We start from the raw sequence: 23,628 nt of genomic DNA on the forward strand, positions 1-23,628 counted from the left end.
ACACCCAGCACACAGGAAATATCTCAGGTTCACCATTCAAAATCCGCACTATCAATTCAAAGTCCTTCCTTTCGGGGTGACAACAGCCCCCAGAGTGTTTACCAAGTGCCTAGCGACAGTAGCTGCACATCTCCGAAGACCGCATATTCATGTCTTTCTATATCTGGACGACTGGCTAATACAAGCACAGTCAGCCCAACAATGTGCCAGCCACATAACACGCACTATTCTCCTCCTGCACAGTTTAGGTTTCTCGCTGAACTACCCAAAGTCCCATCTTCAGCCTGCCCACGTACAATACCTGGGAGCCACAATAGACACTCTAGCAGGGACGGCACAGCCAAATTCTGTCAGAATACACAGCATTCAGACGCTAATCCTAAGGTTCAAGCCCTAACACTCGCTCCCAGCCCGAGTGTTTATGCAACTGATAGGTATGATGGCCTCATGCATCTCCATAGTCCCTCATGCAAGGCTACACATGCGTCCGCTACAGGAGTGCTTAGCACGGCAGTGGAACCAGGCTCAAGGACAATTGAAAGACCTAGTGTTGGTGACCAGTCGCGCATACAACTCTCTGCATTGGTGGAACCCACAAAACCTTTGCAAGGGACGACTGTTCCAAGAGCCTGTACCACAAATAGTCTTAACAACGGACGCATCCCTAGTAGGGTGGGGAGCCCATGTCGTCCACCACACAGTACAGGACTTATGGACCACGCAACAGAAAAAAATGCACATCAACCTACTGGAGCTGATGGCAATTTTTCTGGCAATGAAAGCTTTCAAAGTACATCTGTGCAACAAGACCGTGTTGATCCGGACGGACAACATGACTGTGATGTACTACATACAGAAGCAGGGAGGAACACACTCTCCACAGCTGTCACATCTAGCTCAAAGAATGTGGAAGTGGGCCATTCAAAGAAACCTTTTTCTCATGGCCGAACACCTCCCAGGCAAAGACAATCAAATAGCGGATCTGCTCAGCAGACACAGCCAACAGATACACGAGTGGGAAATTCATCCCACAGTGCTTCAACCATACTTCCAACAGTGGGGACAACCAGAGATAGACCTGCTCGCCACAAAACAAAACAAAAAATGCCAGTACTTCGCCGCAAGGTTCCCACACCCGCAGTCTCAGGGCAATGCGATATGGATGAACTGGTCAGGCAAATTTGCCTACGCTTTTCCACCAGCACCGTTGATACCGCTAGTGGCACGCAAACTGCGCCAACACTCTATGACGCTAATCCTAGTTGCTCCAACATTGGCGAGGCAACCGTGGTACACCACGTTCCTAGAACTTTCCGTGGTGCCTCATCAAAGACTAAAACTAACGCCCAGTCTCTTAACGCAGAGCCATGGAGACATTCAGCACCCAGATCCACAGCAGCTGAACCTTGCAATCTGGCTCCTGAAGTCAGAGTTTGGCTACCTAAACTTACCTCCTGACTGCATGCACATTATCAAAGAGGCAAGAAGACCTACCACAAGAGCATGCTGTGCGGCAAAGTGGAAACTTTTTGTCATTTACTGTAACAACAATGACATAAACCCACTAGACGCATCAACTCAAATTATCATATGCTATCTTTTGCACCTACATCGCTGCAATCTAGCCTATACGTCCATAAGGATACACTAAGCTGCCATAGCAGCTTACCTTCAGAACAGGCAACACCTTTCCCTATTCAGAGTGCCTGCAATTAAAGCATTCATGGAGGGACTCAAACGAGTAATCCCCCCAAGACACCCACCTTCACCAGTCTGGAACCTAAACATTGTTTTAACCAGACTAATGGGACCACCTTTTGAGCCTCTACACATGTGAAATACAATTTTTAACATGGAAGGTGGCGTTCCTCGTAGCAATTACTTTGCTTAGAAGAGTTAGCGAGCTGCAAGCCCCAACTATTCAAGAGCCATTCTTCCAAATCAACGCTAATAGGGTCGTGCTTAGGACAAACCTTAAATTCATGCCAAAAGTGGTGTCCCACTTCCACATCAATCAAACAATAGAACTGTCAGTGTTCTTCCCAAATACACAGTCAGTACCTGAAAGGGCCCTGCACACACTAGATGTTAAAAGGGCTCTCCTATATTACATAGACAGAACAAAAGATTTCAGGAAAACAAAACAGTTGTTTGTTGCTTTTTCACCACAACACAAAGGCAACCCCATTTCCAAATCTGGGTTAGCAAGATGGATTGTTAAGTGCATTCAAATAGGTTATCTTAAGGCAAAACGCACTTTAACAGTTCCCCCAAGAGCGCATTCAACACGCAAAATGGGGGCATCCATGGCTTTCCTGGGAAACATTCCTCTAGAGGAAATATGTAAGGCAGCCACATGGTCCACCATACATACTTTCACAAAACACTATTGTGTAGATGTACATTCCAAACAGCAAGCTGCTGTAGGACAGGCTGTTCTAAAAACTCTGTTTCAGACTGCTGCAGCTGGCACAGGTAGCCACCGCTAAGGGAGAAACTGCTATACATTCTATGCACAGATATGAATTCAGCCGCCCACATGCCTCGAACAGAATATGCTACTTACCAGTATGCATCTGTTCTTGGCATGTAGGGCTGCTGACATTCATATCGCCCACCCTCCTCCCCGGTGCCTGTCGCAGCTGTAGCATTCATTCTAACTCTCACTTTCTTGCACGGACATCTTACTGTGCAACACTCCACCTCTGCCACAATGGTAAAAAACAATCAAAGGATGGAGAGGATGCCCATGCGCACTGTAGTCCAGGGGAGGAGCCACCTATCTCGTGATACTTCGAAGACTCTTCCAGGACAACAATGTGCAATCATTCGGACCCAACACTAGGCGGCAATCTATGCACAGATATGAATGTCAGCAGCCCTACATGCCAAGAACAGATGCATACTGGTAAGTAGCATATTCCTTCTATACTATGCTGTTAACTCTATTCCATATTGAGCACCTATACATCTTATTTTGTATTTTTTGCAACTTGAGTAAATGTGCAATATATAATTTTTTTGGCATAATCTGCGCTAAGTATTGTAACAGTTGCATTTTTTTTAGATTGACATATTTATATAATTGGTTTTTTTTGTCATGCCGTTAATAGGAAGTCATCTCGAGCACTTTTGCACTTTGCACCTTACTCTGTATTTACATATTGTATTTTGAGCTGAACTCTCAATAACATATATTTTTTTTATTTTCTAATGTGCCTTGTGGGATTTGGATTTACAGAAATGTGGGTTGATCACTCATTTGGGATGACATAAGTCTCTACTCTTCAGCGGATAAGCCAGTTTTATTTTTTAATTCTTAATGATTGTGGGTAACAATAGTACATAAGAAATCACATACACATGTTTGTGTATGAACATAGGCCCCCTTTGCCCTGTGGACTGCAGGCAAAGTTAGTTGCTGCATATATATGGGTTGTCCAGAATATGCTTTGCTGCTTGACTGGGAATCCTTTGTTCGAGAAGCAGATTAGACTTGCTATAGTAGAAAATTTAGGATCAAAAATGTCTGACCGTTAAATGATACACTGATGGCATGTTTGTAAGGTAAGATGGGTGCACTGTGGAGATTGTAAAATGGGAGTGAAGACCTAGATTTTGAATGCTGGTGCTATTTTATTACTGTATATATAATCTATTTACAACTGTGTAATCTTAGAAATGTTTGTTTCCTATAGGTATCCTTGGGTCGCCTTCTCAGGAGGACTTGAATTGCATAATTAATTTAAAAGCCAGAAACTACTTGCTTTCCCTCCCGCACAAAAGCAAGGTTCCTTGGAATAGGCTGTTCCAAAATGCTGATCCCAAAGGTAGTGTATACAGATAATTCTCTCTTGATGAGTCACAGTAATTTTAAGTCTCCACTATAAAGATTTGTCTCAGGATTATTGCTGATGGTCATGATCTTTGAACATCTCCATCTGATCTCAGGATCCTGTAATACCTTTTTTCAATAGAAAAACGTTCTTCTAGGGTTTGGTAGGATTTTGGTAGGGTTGGCTGGATTGGGTCGGGGTTAAGGGGGTATGAGCGGCTCGTTGGTAACACCTTCTCCAGGGCCAGGATTGACCCTTTTGCTCATGACTGGGGTGGGTGGCGAGGTGAGGGGCATTTGTTAGAGGGGTGGGAGGTTGAGTCGTGGCTTCCGGGGGGTCCAAGTACTTTGTCCTGCTGCGTTTTTGCAGGCAGGTTATTATCCGGTTATACTGCATTATAATAAAGGATGACTAGCTTAAGAATAGCTACAGTCAATATTTATGGGCAGAATAACTTTCGAAGGTGGCAAAGTGTAAATTTAGACCTGCGGTATTTAAAAGCTGACCTAATCTGTCTGCAGGAAACTCTGGTGACGGGGTCCCAAAAAGACCGATTAGAATTTTCGGGATAGCAAATTATTTCTAGGACTCTGCAAGGATCCCGTACTTGCGGGGTGGTGATACTTGCACGTAAGGGTTGGTTTCAGTATACTAGAGCCAGGGCAGATGAAAATGGTAGATGAGCTATTGCAAAATGCATTAATTCTGGAGAGTCTTTTACACTGTGTTGTATTTACGGGTCTGTCACTGACAACTCCACTTTATTGGAATGGCTTTGTCCTGAACTAGTGGAGTGGGCCCACCCTCTGGTTCTCTGTGGGGATTTTAACATCAATATTAAAGGGAATGGTCCGAGGCCAGGTGTAACAATATTTCAAGGGCGTAAGCCCAAGATTTTTCAGTCATTGATGCAGCTTGTGACTACTCAAGGGCTTTGAGGTCTGTGCCAAAAAAAGAGCATATGAATCCCGGTTATACATTTTTCTCTGCTCCCCATCAGGTGCATGCTCGCCTAGAATATGTGTATCTAGTCGGTTGGTGCAAGCTTCCCGAATATTCAAATAGCCCCAGGTTATGTCTGACTGCAACCCCTTATTGCTGAAATTAGATATTTAGGCTATTCCATAAACTAAAATAGGCTAGACTTCAGAGAGGGCTTTGTTAGACGATGACTGTCACGCATATGAGGAAGTAGATTACAATATTCATGGTTAAACTTTGGGACCACCCCTATTAGAATAGTAGAGGATGCATTTAAAGGGGGATGGTTCGCGGGGAAACTGCAAGATTTAGCTTCACTAGACAGAAAGAGGACGAGCAGCACTTGCAGGAACTCTATCTGGTGTTATCGCAGGCTGAGGTGGACTCTGTGGATGCTCTCTCGGCCGGATTAGATATGGAAAATGCCTAGCTCCGGGTTTTACCCGCTGAAACAGCAATAGGGGAAATCTCCACTAAGAAAGCGGCCGAAAAGTATACGGCTTGGAAGATCAAAACATACAAATTTAATGAAAAGGTGGGGCACACACTAGCTTTCTGTGCCAGACAACAGGCAATGGATGGGGATATCAAGCAAATACAAGACCCTGAGCTCGGATTTATCTCAGATGTAGGTTGGATACGCTCTGCCTTTCAGAGAGATCAACCATTATATGCTGAAGATACTGTAGACCCAGGAGAGAGTCATATTTAGACTGAGGTTCTGAAGACATTACATAGAGAGGAACGCAAGCTTTTAGACCAACCGATCTCGGCAGGAGAGATTACACTTGCAGTTTCTGGACTAGCATCTGGAAAAGCTGCAGGGACAGATCTTATTCCAGGGGAATATTATAAAATGTTGCCACAAGCCTCAATAAATGTTTGATGTATTTTTAGCTATCCAGATGGGTTCTCCTCCTCCAGATTCATGGGCCTCAGCTAAGATTGTGGTTTTCCCAAAAACAAGAAAAACTGGTGCCGGAGTTGGGGTCATATTGACCAATCACATTAATCAATTGTGACACCAAATTTTATGCAAAAATCTTAGCCTCTAGGTTAGCTGAAAGCATAAAGAAAACTGTCTCGCCGGTACAACACGGTTTTATCCTGGGAATAGGAACGAGAGACCACATTAGTCGGGGGGGATTACGCTATTGCTATGGCTAAAATTCACAGAGACCCTGTGTACTTGATTAATATTAGATGCTGAGAAGGCGTTTGATAGGGTCTCTTGGTCTTATTTATGGACAGCATTGGAGAGGAAGGGACTGAGGCGTGAATTCATTGGGTGGATTAAGACATTATATATGAACCCTACGGCTAAATTTTCACTAATGGTGGGGGGGTTATCAGGGATAGTAGAGATCCAAGGAGGAACCAGGCAGGGGTGCCCATGTTCCCCCCCCCCTGCTCTTTGCCCTTTATATCGATCCTTTGAGTCATCGAATTAAAGGTAATGTCTTGATCATGCCGATGTCCACCAGTGGGTGGGACACTAAAATATCTGGCATACGCAGATCTAGCTGTTACTCCAGATCCCACCTGGGCATTAAAGGAAATTGAAGCGGAGGCCGATCGATTTGGCCGTATGTCGGTTGCATACTCATTCGGGACAATACAAAGATACTTATACATGAGAACATTCGGTTTCATGATACCCAGGTAGTATTGAAGACAGTATACTTGGGTGTTCATATTAATGCAGATATGGATAAAGTGATAGAGTGTAACCTAGGCCCACTAATTAATAAAACTAAGACCGAGTTGCTTAACTGGAATAACCTCAGACTTACATTGATTGACATGAGTAATTTAATTAAAATTTTTCTTCCAAGAATTTTGTATTATTTCAGAGCAATACCTTTATAGGGAAGATAAAGGGGGGGGGTTAATTGGGTTGATCTTTTGGATTTGATTAGAGAGAAGTAAGCCCTTTATTGGAACTATCTATGAATTATTAAATATGATGGTGAATGATATAGAGAAACACACTACTCTGTGGTAGTACAAACGGCAGAAGAGGATAGTCTCTCTTCTTTGAAGTTAGCTCGATCTAGGCTTTTTTCGGCTAACTTGGAGATGCCACATTATAAAACCTGGCTTAACCTATACATCACACCGGCTAAAATTAGTAAATGGGGTGAATCTATGGTACGGGCTGTCCATGCTGTCAGTTGTTCGGGGCAGACTTAGTTCACATGTTGGCGGACTGTCCGGGTTTGGGGAACCTGGAGAAGGATGCAAATAATTTTTTCGAGGTCAAACAATCTGCGGATTGAGGTCACCGCTCAATTGGTTTTATTATGGGTTCAGGAACAGGAATCCTTGTTTCTCGCCATGGCAGTAATCCGACTCTGCCTGGCGACAGTCTGGTTAGACCCTGACCCCCCACCCCATCCTTTGATCTCAATGTTTGGATTGGCTAATCTCAGTCTATTATATAGAAATTGTATTGTAATTGCGTTACTACCCCTGACGAGGCGTCCAAGCGCTTTTTCGGCGAGTAGCACGCTACTACGGGACCCATAGAGGATTAGTGTTGAATTAGTATACTGAAACATGCAAGTACATTTTAAGTGGTGGATAGGTTAGTCTGTTATTTGGATTTGTAAGGATAGTAGAAGGATAGAAGAGGAAAAAAAAGTTTGTATTTATATAGGGCTTGTTACCCCTGATGGGGTGTTGAATCACGCTACTCCGGAAACCCATAAGTAATTTGAGTGGTGGATATTAGTCAGTTATTTGGAGTGATAAGGATAGCGGAGGGAAGAAAGGTTTGCATTCATGTAGCACCTGTTACCCCTGATGGGTGATGAAGCGCTTTTCTGGCGAGTAGGACGATACTCTGGAACCCATAAAGGATTAGTGGTGAATTAGTATAATGGAATATGAGAAGTGAACATGTTAGTCTGTTATTTTGATTGAAAAGGATAGTGGAGGGACAGAAGAGTGAAAGATGGGTTTTTGAGGGGAAGAGTCGGAGGGAAGAGTTAAGAAAGGTTTGTTTTTGGGGATAGGTAGAGTAAAATATTAATCAGTCTGTGACCCAACAGTTTTCCTGGTTATAAAGGACTGTCCCTGCTGGATCCAATTTATGCTCAGAAAGGTATCCGATCTTGGAAAAGGGGTCTTCAAATTTGGGCCCCTCTGAGGAATTGGCTTGAAACAAATGACTAGTCGATGGATTTGTTTTCTGGATCGCTTGGGATTGTTGTATGATATTGCTTTGATTTGAAATATATATATTTCTGTTGTATATATATATATCTCCATCCATCCATCCATCCATCCATCCTACTGGCGGTCACCTGTAGGTAGTTATAGTTAGGACCAAGTTTCCATAGGAAGAGCATTTTTTGTTTTGATTATAACTTTGGCGTCGTTTGATGAATCCTCATGACATTTTTTAGAGGAAAATCAGGGCGAACAGGCAAAGATTCCAATCGTCGACAATGATGCATTACAGGCTCCGGCTACTCAATTTGTCTTAGAGGCAGAGTTTCCGACTACCTGCGCCATTGGCAGGATGTTACCACTGACCATTTTGGACACACTTCAGAATTTCTCTAAAGGACCTCACCAAACCCTCCACTGTCATTTCTTCACAAACACCTTTATCTTAATTTTGCAGAAGGGAGCATTTGGAAGAGTCCCACTTCATGAAAAAGGAAGAAGCCTGTATTCTTGCTTCTTTTTAACATGCAAAAAGTAGATCCAGAATCTTCCAATCAGCAGAAAATGGTTGCCACACCAGCGCCAAACCCACATCAGCCTGTTAGTTAAAGGCGATCCATCTTGCCTTGCAGGCATTCCTCCAGAGAATTTGAAATTTGGCAGTACTCATTCATACAGACAACACTACCTCTATGCACTACATAAACAAGGGAGCACAAGATCCCATCTACTTTCCCAGGAAGTTCAAGAAATATGGGAATGGTCCATTTTAAATAAGGTGCATCTTCTAGCGGAGCACCTTCCCGTAAAGCAGAACACCATAGCAGATTCTCTCAGCAGACTCCACATCTTGCCACGAGTTGGAACTACATCAACCAACTCTAGACAACGTCTTTCTCTGCTGGGGCAGGTCGAAGCTGGATCTCTTTGCAACACCCCAGAACTGCAAATACCGTTTTATGCAAGCTGGTATCCCATCGGGCTCATGGGGCAATACCTTTCTGATTGCAAGGTATGGCATCTTTGCCTACTCCTTTCCAACAATTACCCTACTTTCCAAAGTTCTCAGGAAAATGAAGGCAGAGCCGTGCAAGATACTTATTATCGCACCATCCTGGCCATGCCTTCACTGGTTCATGGAGTAACTTCTCTCAGGACCAGTACATTCCGCTCAAATCGTTCTAAACTTATCTGACAATGCTCCAGGGCCAAGTTCTCCATCCGGACCTCGGGTAGCTTCATTCTCCAGTATTGAATCTTTCATAGATTCACATGCTTGTATCTTCCCCATCGTCATGGTGGGAGTCTCACAGTAACAAAATGACCAAAGCAGTATCATAGAGAAAAACTGCATAGAAAATCCCATAGGGAATGACCTAATTTGGTAACCAGACCTCCTTATTGTTTGGTCCAAAAATCAGCAGAAGGCCCTGACATCACACTCCCCAGCAGAGCTCTCCTACCTCAGATTTCCAACCGCCTTCGTGTGAGGGGTCTTCCTGAGCTCGGCTCAGTTTGTTCCTGAGTGAACTTTTGACCTTTCAACTGTCGAATTTTCTTCTGGATTTAAGGTACTGTGCTTCTAGTATCTTACTATGGCTGAAAGCTCTAAAAAGAGGCTTTTCAGGCAATGCAGATCCTGTGGAAAAGAGGCTTTTTTATGAAGATCCACATAAGGACTGCCTGTACTGCCTTCACCCCAAACATGTAGCTAAGGACTGCAAATACTGCAGAACCTTTTCAGCTAAAACTTTGAGGGATAGAGGCACGTCTTCTGTTGTGGCTTCAGGTGAAGGCTACCTCAGATTCAGAGGAGGAATTCACGAGCCAGTCTTCTAAAAAGAGGAAGTCTTCCACTTCAGAAAAATCTGTGGATTCTAAGAAATCGAAAACTAAGGGAAAGGAGACCTCTTCATCATCTCTCCCTCAGACCCCTCTGAAGAAATCCTCCGTTTCAAGGGGAGTGTCTTCTGCTCCTCCATCGAAGACTGTAGTGTCTCCAGCTACAATTCCTGTGAAGACGTCGACGACAACATAGTCAACGACAATCTCGTCGACGACTGCGGCGGCGATGGCAGTGATCAAGTCTACACCGTCGACGACTCCGTGGACGGGTTACATCCCCGTCGACGACCACTCAGTCAATGTCAGTTCTGTTGACTACTTTGTTGACTAGCATTCGAATCTCGACGACAGGAGCTTCGGCGACAGTGACTCCGTCGAAGACTGACTTCAAATCACCAAAATCGAAAACGATGATATCCATCAGATCGTTCCACTCCGACGGGCTCGTCGACAGTGAAGAAATCAGCTGATTTTACGGCATGGACAAAAATGTCTCCGCTGCCTCCGTCAAATTTGCTAGAAATGCAGGACTCTGACGATGAGGAGTCTTCAGGAATGGCTTACAGTCCCCCTCATCTGCAAATTAAGAACCAGGACACTGATGAGGAAGGAGAACAGGAGGCACAAGAGGTCTATTCCTTAAAGGATCGTCCTCAAGTAAAATCAAGATATGAGTCATTCCAAGAGTCATATGACTACGATGAAGAGGAGAAACACCAAGCGGGTGAGAGGGAAGAATACATCTTGAGGCCTATATCACTGGTGACGGACCTACGCCACATGATTGACTACTACCGGCGTTTTCCAGAAGCTAATGCCCCTGCTGCACACGCTCCAGTCACACCTGCACAAGTGCCAGTAGCACAGCCTACACCTGCAGTGCAAAAATTGTGATCTTCGGTTGTCACAATATGGGATGACTTTACAGGGAGTGATGGGGAAGAGCAGCCACAGGAAGGAGAACTTCCTCAGGACGCACCAGTAGGTGTCTAATGGGACGAATACGTTTTGCCAACAACACCTTCGCCAACACCTTCTCCAGCGAACTCTCCTCCAAGAGTCATCGTAGGGTTTCATATCCTGGAGAAAGCAGCAAAAAATTTGAGCTCCTGATGCCAGTACAGGAAACTGAATATTTCCTTTATGACTCGTAAGAAGATTCAAGGAAGTCGGCTAGATCAGTCCCAATCATCCAACATATTTGGGATGAAGGTCTGAAAATCCTGAAAACACCAGCATCCGTGGCGGCCTCGGTTCCTAGGATCGAAAAGAAATACCGGGCACCGGAATCTTCACCTGTGTGTTTGATTGGACACCCATGCCCAGAATCGGTGGTGATGCAGGCAGCACAGAGACACTCTAAAAATCCACATCTGTAGCTCCTCCTGATAAGGCAGGAAGACGAATGGACGGAGCAGGGAAGCAGTTTGCAGTAATGGCAGCTTCTACCATCAAGGCGGCAAACAATATGGCTCTCATCAGCCGTTATAACAGACAGATGTGGTCTGATTTAGCGCCACTTTTGGCTCACCTGCCACAGGATAAACAAGAGGAAGCAGCAGCTATTTTGCAGGACTGGGCTAAGGCAGCCTCTGAATCTATTGATATTCCCACGGACATCTCTTCAGTGGTGTTTCGTCAAATAGCAGGAGCAGTAGCCCTAAGAAGGCAAGGTTGGCTGAAAGCTACCTCTTTTAGAACGGAGGTACAGGCAAAAATAGTTGACATGCCTTTCGACGGGGAGAATCTATTTGGTAAAAATATAGACAATGCTCTCCAGGGAATCAAGGCAGATACGGACACAGCGCGGGCGTTGGGTTTGCTTTAACAGGTCTGATTTCAGTCCTTTTGGAAGAGAGGAGCTAGAGGACAATTCGGACAAAGATCTTCGTACCAGTCCGACAGGTACCAGACATACAGCCAACAAGGTTATCGCCAATACCCCTCTAACCAACAATACCGTTCCTCAAATACCTCTTTCCATCCGCAATCTAGAGGGAAGAGCACTGCTAGAGGAAAAACAGCAGTCTAATAGACTGCAGTGACCTCATCAAGGCTCCCTCCACCCGTTCAGATCCTGTCAATGACCATTCTCTCTCTTCTCGAAACATTGTCTGTCAATAACAGACAGATGGGTATTGGATATAATTCATCAAGTCCATATCCTGGAATTTGTATAGATACCCCCAAATCAACCTCATGTCCTCCAACAGCAACATCTTCCAGCTCTCAGAGTTCTATCTCTGATACAGAAGGGGGCTATAGAACAAGTTCCTTGTCCTCGGAGAGGAAGAGTATTTTACTCACATTTATTTCTGATAAAGAAAAAGCAAACCTCAAAATGGAGACAGGTGGTGGAACTGGTGGATCTGAGGGATCTGAACCAGTTCATCAAGAAAATCCCGTTCTGTGTGCTCCAACTTCAAAAGATTCTCTTGCTTCTACGCAAAAAAGATTTCATGGCTTCCGAGGGGCGCCACTACCAATTCAAGGTGTTGCCCTTGGGTCTAAAATCGGGCCCAAGGGTCTTTACAAAATGCATGGCTCCAGTCGCGGCTCACCTAAGATTACAAGGGCATCAAATCTTCCCATATCTGGACGACTGGCTTATAAAAGGATCATCTTACAGGAAAGTCCAAATCTCTCTACAATGCTGCATGGATCTATATCATCGCCTGGGCCTGCGAATCAATCTGGAAAAGTCGTCCATCGTGCCTTCACAATCCCTTCAATTTCTAGGGGCCATGCTTCACACAAAAGAAGCAGATGCCTATCCATCAGAGGAGCGGATTCGAAAATGTTCAACTCTGGCTTCAGCTCTGGAGTCAAAGTACACTTCAGTGAGAATATTAAAGTCCTTGTTGGGGATGATGTCTTCCTGTATCCCATTGGTACCAAACTGCCGTCTGCAGATGAGAACTCCTTGACAAACAGTGGATACAATCCCAGTGGTCCTTCGAGGATCGGATCTCCATATCGCCTCAAATGTGTCAACCTCTGTCATGGTAGAAGATCAGAAAGAGAAAAGTACAAGGTCTGACATTCGAACCCCAACGTCAGTTATGTAATGGCATCGGATGCCTCGCTACAAGGATGGGGGGGCACATCTCCAGGACCACCAGATTCAAGGTCACTGGTCCAAACAAGAGGCTCAATTACACATCAACATGCTAGAACTGTAAGCGGTTTTCTTGGGTCTAACAGCTTTTCTCCCCAGGATATACGATTTTACCGTAATAAGAACAGACAGTACAACAACAATGTTCTACCTCTTGAAACAAGGAGGTACAAGATCGAAGCTGCTCTCGACACAAGCACAGGAAATTTGGAGATGGCTCATACTTCACAACATCTCCATTTGGGTCCAACATATTCAAGGGATAAACAACACAAGGACGGATGTTCTGAGCAGGACAACCAGTGTGTCCCATGAGTGGGAACTAGACCAACTCCAACTGTTAATAGTGTTTCGGCAGTGGTGCACGCCAACATTAGATTTGTTCGCAACCCAGGACAACTCAAAATTCAAACGGTTCGCAAGCAGATTCCCACAGGTGGGATCATGGGGGAATGCGCTACACCTACGTTGGACAGGAATGTTCGCTTATGCGTTTCCTCCATTCCCTCTGATATCAAGGGTACTTCGCAAAATGAGATCGGAGCCATGCCACTTGATCTTGGTAGCTCCAGCTTGGCTGAGGCAAGCATGGTTCTCAGAGCTTCTCCAGCTTTCAATAGACCCCAGGATCCAGTTTCTGTTAACACAGGATCTGATTTCTATGAACAAGGGACAAATTCTCCACCCAAATTTGACATCGCTGAACTTATCAGCATGGAACCTCATGAACATGAATTCCGATTCCTAAACATCCCTCAAGAGTGCAGGGACATACTGTCTCAGTCTCGGGCAGTTTCAACAAACAAAACATATATGGCAAAATGGAAGAGATATTGCCAATGGTGTGCATCTCAGGCGTTGCATCTTTTCACAGCTTCTCCGGACCAAATTCTGGCATAACTTCATTTGTCTAAAGCAGGTCTTTCGCATGCCTCCTTGAAAGTACACTTAGCAGCAATTTCAAGATATAAAAGAGTTCCAAATCAACCTTCACTCTGGTCACAAAGGTTGGTCAAGGAATTCATCAAAGGACTTTTCAGAGTGTTCCTTCCGATTCAGCACCCTCCGATCTCTTGGCATCTTAATATGGTACTATCACAACTCATGAAGCCTCCATTCGAACCGATACATAACGCAGACCTGCAGTTCATATCGTGGAAGACCGCATCGCTGTTGGCTTTCACGTCTGCTAGGAGAGTTAGCGAAATCCAAGCTTTCTCAATCGCAGAACCCTTTCTACAGTTTCAGCAAGACGAGATGATACTAAGGACAAACCCAAGGTTCATTCCTAAGGTTCCTACAATATTTCATCTCAATGAACCGGTAGTGTTACCTACTTTTTTTGGGAATCCCTCAACAGACGCGGAGAGAGCCTTACACTCTCTAGACAACAAGAGGTTTAAAGTTCTATATCAACAGAACAAATCGTTCAGAAAGACAAAACAGTTGTTTATAGCCTTTGCTGGACAGAGGAAAAGTCAGGCGTTATCCAGATCAAGTATTTCAAGATGGATTACATCGGCTATTATCAAATGTCACAAAAAGGCCGGGAAACCCCTGCCCGCCAAGGTACAAGCACATTCCTCCAGAAAGATGGCGACCTCAACGGCCTTGTTTGCAGGAGTGTCACTGCCAGACATATGCAGAGCAGTGACCTGGAAGAGCATGCACTCTTTTACTAGACACTACTAGACACTACGGTCTAGATACTGCGTCGAAGGAGGACACAGCACTGGGACAAGCAGTTCTTCGGCGTCTATTTCAATAAGGTATTTTTCTGTTCAAGCTCTATATTATTTTTCTAAGTATACATGTGTATATATTTATATAAGTTCAGAACCGGGGTAGGTTGCTGGGATCTGGTTCCCGTGGTCAGGTGGCGTGTAAGTCTCGGCCCCCCCGCCGCCGAGAAATTTCAATTTAGCCAAGTTTTACGGATTAAGCACCACACGCACTCAGAAGACGTACAGCTAGTTGCGTTTATTTTCCAAAATAACGCTACGCGTTTCAACACCGAAGTGCCTTGCTCACACGTTAACCACAATTCGTGAGGAACACATTTAAATACAGACTTCCTTGAAAGTAAATGGTAAACATAAAAGAAGTACATACAAGTCATGTTACATTGGCGGCCATTGATAAATGTCAATACTTCCGTGTGTCTCAATATAAACACAGTGTAGTCCATGGAAACTGTATGTACCTATCGTAGACAGACTGGTCTATTGGTTCTAATCTCTAAACATAAGTAAATGAAAAGAAAACCACAGTAATTTTAAGCAATAATTGTAAAAATTAATGAGCAGTAAACCTCTTTGCTCATTTGTGTCCGCCATTTTGGAACAGGGTATCACGATCACTTCCACGTAAGGAATAGACCCACCAGTGATCCAATACATAAATGGCCACAAGTGGAAAACCGGGATGAAAATACATGTAACAATGATTTTTCTTGCTACAAATTCCCACAGGGAATTTCAAAATTATTTACTCGGTCTAGTGCCCGACAGCGATGACCCACCCATAATAAGTCTTAGGGTGAAAAAACCAGTCTCTACAAAAACAGGTGAAGTAGAAATAAAAGATTCTAGGTCTGTCATAAGTTGTTCCTACACAGAAAAAAGAGTGCAGGGTGCAATACAAGAAAGAGTTTTTTGAGTCCCAATAGATAATTATCAAAAAAAGTGAAGGTGAGTATCTTATCTTAACGTGGTAAAGTGTCTCTCTTCATAAGCTGGGAGCCTTGGGGGGTCAGTGCAGTGCTCAATTAATAAGTGACGTCCCTCAACTTGCTCCTGGAAGGGAAATTACAGAGAGTACAAAAAATTATTAAAATGGTTTAAAAACATTCTAGAAACATAACACATTGCAAGGTTACCTCAATTATCATTTCTCCTTGTGTAACCCACAAGGTGGACCTTAAGTTACAGATTAAGCACTAGTACAGTTGGCATGAGAACAAAACAGACACTTTTAATCTATATGTAGATGGGTTGCAAGTTCTTCATCCCAGTTATGTCCCCCGGGGAATTTAGTTTCCAATTCTAATATCCATTTAGATTCTTTTTTCCTTAGAGCAAGTTCTCGATTACCTCCCCTTCTGCCTACATTAACCTGTTCAATCACATAGTATCTCAATAGATCATTATTAGATTGATGTTGGCTCTGAAAGTGTCTGGCAATGGGGTACTTGGGATCTTTATTGGTGATGGCCCTCAAATGCTCTTGAACCCTTTTCTTTGCAGTGCAAGATGTACTACCCACATACTTTTTATGACACGGGCATTCCAAAACATAAATCACATAGGTAGAGCTGCAAGTTAAAAATTGTTTGATTTGCCATCTTTTGTCGTGAATATATATTTATATATAGACAAATATAATGACATATGAACAAATGTTTAAATTATGCACTGTTAGTATCGTTCTATGTGGAATGCATCTCAAATTCGTAGTTTATAGAAATTATTTATTTATTGTGGTTGGTGTACAATGGATAATATATCACAAAATTTAGGAGCAGAGCCGAGAGTTCTGGGGTTCTACCCTGGAAACGCGAAGACATTTTTGGTACTACTTGCTACTCTGATAAGAGCATGTGAATCTATGAAAGATTCAATACTGGAGAAGAAACTAGTTACCTGTACACTATGGTTCTCCAGTATTATCTTTCAAAGATTCACATGCGCCCGCCCACCTCACTGTTTTCAGGTAGAACCTTTTACCTCTGGGTATATCCATGTCTCTCCCTTGGGGCTGAAAATCTGAGGTAGGAGAGCTCTGCTGGGGAGTGTGATGTCAGGGCCTTCTGCTGATTGGCTGAGTTTTGGACCAAACAATAAGAAGGACTACAGTTACAGGTAAGTAACTAATTTCTTCATCAGTCGCAGTGTCTTATTTAGTCTAAGATCCTGTTGATGTGTGGTATTAAAGCCAGACCAACCAAATTGCATTACATTCATGAATGCTGATGCACAGATAATTTCCTTGGCAGACCAATGGCTATGAGTGGACACAGTTATGTAGGAAGCTGGCTCTGTATATACACCTCGTCCTAGGATTTGCATTGTTTCAGAACCCCGAGAGCAGCAGGCTCTTGACCCAGGGGTCCAGAAACCTGCCTGGTGGTGGCAGCTGGTGAGCAGCTTGGACACTGGTGTTAGGTTGTTTTTCAGGAGGCATCTCCAAGATGCTCTCTGAGTGCATTTTTCATTAAATTCCACACTGGCATCAGTGTGGATTTAATGTGCTGAGAAGTTAGATCCCAAACTTCCCAGTTTTCAGTAAAGCCATTATGATGCTGTGGAGTTTGTAATAATAATAATAATACAGTGTCTCAACAGAGATATTATACAAACAGACACATAAAAAGTGAGTCAATCACAAAGCACCAGGCAAGGAGAACAAGGGAGACCAAAGAATAGTTAGCAGTTATTATTTGCATATAGAAAGACACAGTAACAAATAAATTGTAGTAACCAAAAGCAATCAAAAGAGTACTGGCAAGGTGAAAGTGAATGGACGGCGCAGTGACACAAATGATTGTGACAACGTGAGGCGGCGCAAAATGGACAATTCCAATGTAAAGGTCAAGATACAATATTTACAGCTATATACAAAACATTTTTATCATTTGCAATATGACCAAGAAGAGAAGCCGCAAATGGCGTTTGCAGGGTCGACGGTGTTTCAACCTCTATGACTTGAGGTCTTCATTAGGACAATGGTTACATAGGTGTAGTCCTGTTTTCTTTCAATTAGTGAAACAGATTCCAGGTCTGGAATCAAAGGACACGTCTTCAGCAGAGTGGAGGTCCAGAACTAACCAGAAAACCGTCTTAGGGTTTCTGCGGGGAATAGAGACTCAGCCCGAATTATGACTGAAAGAAGTCCGTAACTAAGAGGCCAAATCCAAATTATTGACGGGGCATGAACGTGCCGAGCTAGTTAGGCATACGCACAAAGGAAAAAGCCATTTGTGCTCTAAAATTCCTTCCGTAATTGACCATGGGACAAGTACGACGATTCAAGCATCTCCGGCCAAATGACAAACTCCCTAGCACCATATGCTCTTGATGGCATTACTGCACCTACAATATCTAAGAATTGGCTCAGACACTGTAGTTATACAGGGCTCATGCACTTGTACCCCTGCACCTGTATAGTGCACTGTAAAGTTTGTCGTGGGGTAGGGGGTTATGCGTCTTAAGAGGAATGAGGTACAGTCAAAACGAATTTGCTGTGCAATCGTTGGGATTTATTTGTAGAAGTCCTAGGGCAAACAAGAGGTACAAGTCTCGTAGGATTGATAACAAAAGAAAGTCTATCTGTGGGTTCCTTTTCTTCTTCCTTTACAGAAGTCCCCGGGTTGGATCCAGCGGAAGGTCTTATTTCGTAGACGCTCCCCAAAACAGAAAGAAAGAAAGAATACGCCGGGTTACTGGCGTGACCGATAACAAGTATTGGCATGAGGGGGGGGAAAAGGTGTGAAGGGGATCACCAGGGACCACAACCGTTCAGTGCTCTTTCTACCCGTGAAAGTGCTGGCGCTTGCAGAGTCACTCCCGTCCCGTGACCACCCAGCTGCCCTCTACCCGCTCCCTCATTCCGTGAAAAACACTCCCCGTAGACGTGCCCGTACCTTGCGGAGCCACACTTCTCCTGTTGAAGTGTGGCTGGGCGGAGCGTGGTTCCGTTGGCCTCCCGGCTTATCCTGCGGCGACCTGGTGGCTGGTCCTACTCCGGTCTCCGAGGACGGCAATCCAGCTCCGGTATCCTCCCGTGCAATGGCGAACTCGTCAGACGCTTCCTCCTCTGTTCCTGCGTTCGTGCCGTTCCCCTCCAGCTGTCGCGTTATCAGCGCCGTCGATGTCTCTGATTAGACAGATGGGGATGACGTCACTGATGGTGCTCGGTCTTCTGGGTAAGCCCAGGCTGCCTTAAAGGGAGCGTGGCCGTCCTGCACTCGCGGAGGCGGAAAGGAAGAGGGACATTGGTCAGTATCTGACTCGTGGCGGTAGGGACCCCCTGACATGCACCCAGCTAAAAGGGGTGGATGACCAATGTGAGGGAGTTCGTTGTAGGCATGGCACACAGGGATGTGTGCCATGTCGACTCTTCATTGTTAAGCAGCCTGCAAAGGCAGTGTGTGTAAAGTTAAAGGACCTCTAGGGTGCCACAATAAGTTCTGCAGCCCCTAGAGACCTTCCCTGGCCACAGTGCCCTTGGTACCATTTACAAGGTACTGACCTGTGGCCAAAGAGTGCCAATTTGGTTTTGTCTCAATGCCGATTTAGGGAAAGAACATAGGCCCTGGGTAACTGTTTGGTAGGAGCCCAGGGCACATTCAAAGTACATCAGCAATTTAGCAGAAGGGGGTGCAACAGGGCAAAAATAGGGCACTTTCTTACAATGTACATTCGAGTTATCCAGTAAGGCATCCATTATAAGAACAAAACAGTTAAGTGAGTCCTTGAACAAAATTACTTTTGAGAGATATTGAGTGTCCACTGATCATTATCATATTGGGGGGAGGGATATTCATTTAGCTATTCAGAAATGCAGGAGTACACCGCTTGCCACAGAAGTAAAAAGTAACATCCTTTAGTAGCCCCTCCCCTTGGTAAGTGTGTGAAGTTCTCTAGCAGTAAACCAATGACCCTGTTCTACCTAGCCTATGAGAATTCTTGCCTTTACCCTTTCTTCCGCCACAGTAGCACACTGGTAAATGTGTTACAGATGCTGCAATAATGCACCTTTAGATATTGTTATTGGGACATCTGATTTGTGCTTGAGGCGCAATTATCAAAGTCCACAGTTTGCATCTTGAATCGGCCTTGGTTCAAACTAATCCTCAAATAAGACTGATTTCTCGGGGGTATGGCACTGGATAAAATGCTGCTGGTCACCTTTTAAAATGTGTACAATCACCATTTGCTGTCAGTCCATTTGTGCACTAGACACTTGTGAACAATTCCTGACTTCAAAACATAGCTATAGAGGTTGAAGCTTTTGGTTTTCATTTGCTCATCCTACTTCCCTTGTATGCCCTCCTCAGGTTCTAGTGAATAATACATCTTTATCCAGTATTGGGGTATCTTTCTTAGATTCCATTGCCTGAATCATTCCCAGTCACCGAGGCAGTAGTCCCACGGTAAATAAAAAAGCAGTGCCAAAGGTAAATAGTAGTAGGCCCTAAAGAAAAGGCATGAGGCCTAGATCCTAGTAGCCTATCTACATCATTATGCTAAAAGGACCAAAAATTCCCAACCAATCAGCTATCTGCATCCTCTAGAACACTCTCAGCAGAGCCAGTTCTCCTCAGATTTTCACCGCACGTCGTGTGGAAGGGAGTCTCCCTGAGTGCCCCTCAGTATTTCTTCAGAATGTCTGACAAGAAGGCCTTGTTCAAGCCCTGCAGAACCTTCGACAAGAAGAGTCGATGGTGATGATCAACATAAGGACTGTATCTACTGCCTCTACCCTAACCATGAAATCTGCCGTACCTTCCCTCTTAAGACTCTCAGGGATAGGGGGGCAAGAGTCCTGTTGTGGCTTAAATCTACTTCGGCTGAAGTGGATGATAGAGCCTCAACTTCCAGCAAGAGAGCTAGAACACAGGATAGTTCTTCAAATGAGGGGAGAAACAGTTAAGTGAGTCCTTAAATCCTTCCACTCTACTTCTGGCCCTTCTCAGAGGTCTCCCTCTATCGCCTCTGGGCCTACACAGTCTCCACAGACTTCTGCTCTCAAGGACTCTAAGAAACAATCTTCTAAAACGGTGAGTAAAAGCCTCTCAAAATCTTAGGCTTTCCCTCTATCGTCGATGATTTCTGTCACGTCTTCTGCTCCTTCGTCGACAGCGACTATCTCTACTACTTCTATTACATCTCCTATACTGTAGACTAGGATTACTATAACTTCCAAGAAGACTGTCGTCAAAGAATCATCGAAACATACATCGACGAAGGTACCGTCGACTAAGCTTCCACCATCGATGAAGACGCAAGTATCTACTGTGCTGTCGACGAAGATCCCAATTCTGTCGACGATGAACCCGTCGACAAGAGGACATTGTCGTTCCTCATCACACAATGTATCATAGGCAATCTCGGCAGTCTGATACAGCCATCTGCCACCAAATCTTATCCAGGACTTGCAAGCCATGCTCGCAGATTATAGGCAGTGGTTTCCCCCGCAGCAGGTATTCCACCACCTCCACCTGTGGCGGTTCCAGATCCTTCACCTCCACCTCAGGCTCAGACACCAATGCCTCAAAGTACAGAGCCTCCTCAAGATCACCAACCCGCTCAACTTCCTCAGGATGAGGACACTTCCTCTGATGAGGAAGTTGAAGGTGAATTGCCAGAAAACCCTCATGTGGATCCATGGGATTCGTACATTATCCCTATGCCGTGGCCACAGACTCCTCTGCCATCTGATTAACCACCAGAGGATATAGGTGGGTTTCACAACCTCATGCAGCGGGCTTCTGTTAGATTTCAACTTCCTGTCACGGCGGAACAGACCAAATATTTCCTTCATGATTTTGAGGAGTCAAGAAAAGTTACCAGGGCAGTTCCAATAATTGATTATATATGGAACGAGGGTGTCAAGATCATGAAAAACCCTGCGTCGGTGCCTGCTGTGCTTCCACGGATAGATAAAAAGTATTGTGCACCGGCCAATAGTCCATCCTGTCTCATTGGACACCCCAGGCAAGATTCCGTCATTTCCCAGGCTGCTCAGCAAAGGTCCAAGAACCCGGCGACGCCTATTACTACACCGCCGGACAAGGAGGGACGTCGTCTTGATCTGATTGGAAAGAAGTTTTCCACCATGGTCGCTGCTTACATCAGGGCAGCTAACTCATTAGCGATCATAGGGCGTTACGATCGCCATATGTGGTCGGATATGGCTGGGCTGATTGACCACATCCCAGAGGAGAAAAGACGTGAAGCATGAAAGATTTTACTAGAGGGTGAGCATGCAGGATCAGAAACAATCGATTGCGCACTGGACATTGTCAATACGAATTTCAGACAGCTAGCTGGGGCGGCAGTACTTGGACGTGAGGGTTGGCTTAAAGCCACCACTTTCAGACCAGAAGTCCAGACAAAAATATTGGACATGGCTTACGATGGCGAATCGTTAGGAAACACACATCGATGAAGCCCTACAGGCACTAAAGACCGATACAGACACTGCAAGATCCTTGAGCTCTTTGCAATACAAATGTGGGATATTCAGAGGTGCTAAGGGGCGTGGTTATTCCTCTAGAGGAGGATATCAAACACAGCAGAACAGACAATACCAGCCCCAATATCGACAAAATTACCAATCATCATACCGCCAAAATAATACGGCTGGTTTCTCCCGCCAGGGATGTCAAACTATCCCAAAATCAAGGACGTGAATCTAAGAGAAAGCAGTGATCTCCGCAGGGGGCCTATGACACCTATTCCCCTTCCCGTGGGCGCGAAGATTTCAACATTTGTGGACAAATGGCGAGAAATTACCTCCGATCTATGGGTTCTGGACCTGGTGAAGAACGGCCATATCCTAGAATTTGTCACCAAGCCACCTACCACTCAGCCCAGGGGACCCCCTCCCCCTCATCTTCACTTATTATTCAAAGAAGCTGTAACAATGCTCCTCAAGAATGCTATAGAGAAGGTCCCAGCACATCAGAAACTGACAGGTTTTTATTCTCGTTTTTTCCTGATCAAAAAGAAATCGGGGGAATGGCGACTGATCCTAGACCTTCACAACCTGAACAGATTCCTCAAAAAACAAGGATTTCGCATGGTCACCCTTTCAGAGGTTCTAGGTTGCCTGATGAGGGAGATTTTATGGCTTCTCTGGACATGGAAGGCTCTTATTTCCACATCCCAATCCATCCCAAACATCGCAAATATCTCCGCTTCACTGTGGCTGGCGCCCATTATCAGTTCAAAGTACTCCCGTTTGGTCTAAAGTCCGCTCCAAGGATCTTCACAAAATGCCTAGCTCCTTTAGCAGCAACATTAAGATCCCGGGGAACCCAAGTCTTCCTGTATTTAGACGATTAGTTAATCAAGGGTCCTTCGTAGCAAGCAGTCAGGACTGCTACTGTGATGTCTCTTCGCCTTTTAGACTCTCTGGGGCTCACAGTGAACAGAAGCAAATCCCAATTACGTCCGATGCTGGTCCTTTCGTTCCTTGGAGCTCTTCTGGACTCTGTCCAATGCAAGGCATTCTCATCTCACGAACGACTGCTTCATCTTCAGAAGCTAGCTATTCTGATTTCAAGAAGAAAGTCAGTTCCTGTTCGCATGTTCGCTTCGCTTCTGGGGATGTGCTCTTCAACCATAAATCTCATTCCGTTGGCACGCCTCAGAATGAGGTGACTACAGGAAGAACTTCACCTTCAGTGGCATCAAGCTGCAGGTTCCTTCAACGCCGCCATCAAGGTCACTCCCCGCATGGTAAACGCCCTACATTGGTGGTCACAGATGGCCAATCTAGCAGAAGGCCTCGCTTTCATACAAGAGGTCCCCGATTTTGTTCTAACAGACACCTCCATGGAAGGATGTGGAGGGCATCTCCAGGATTTACATATACAAGGCAAGTGGTCTCGAGTACAGACAACGGCATATCAACAGCCTGGAGTTGCGAGCAATTTTTCTATCTCTA

At 44.7% G+C, this 23,628-nt stretch overlaps 1 protein-coding gene across 1 annotated transcript in view; it reads left to right on the top strand.

Annotated features, from left to right (window-relative positions):
* Positions 1-23,628, top strand: part of MAPK1 (mitogen-activated protein kinase 1) — a 417,351-nt gene that overhangs the window by 334,803 nt on the left and 58,920 nt on the right. The window contains exon 6 of the mRNA XM_078667885.1: positions 3,699-3,830. Coding sequence (XP_078524011.1) covers positions 3,699-3,830 — 132 coding nt within the window. The remainder of the gene's footprint in view (positions 1-3,698; positions 3,831-23,628) is intronic.

The sequence above is a fragment of the Lissotriton helveticus genome, chromosome 11, assembly GCF_964261635.1.
Source record: "Lissotriton helveticus chromosome 11, aLisHel1.1, whole genome shotgun sequence".
Taxonomy (NCBI): domain Eukaryota; kingdom Metazoa; phylum Chordata; class Amphibia; order Caudata; family Salamandridae; genus Lissotriton; species Lissotriton helveticus.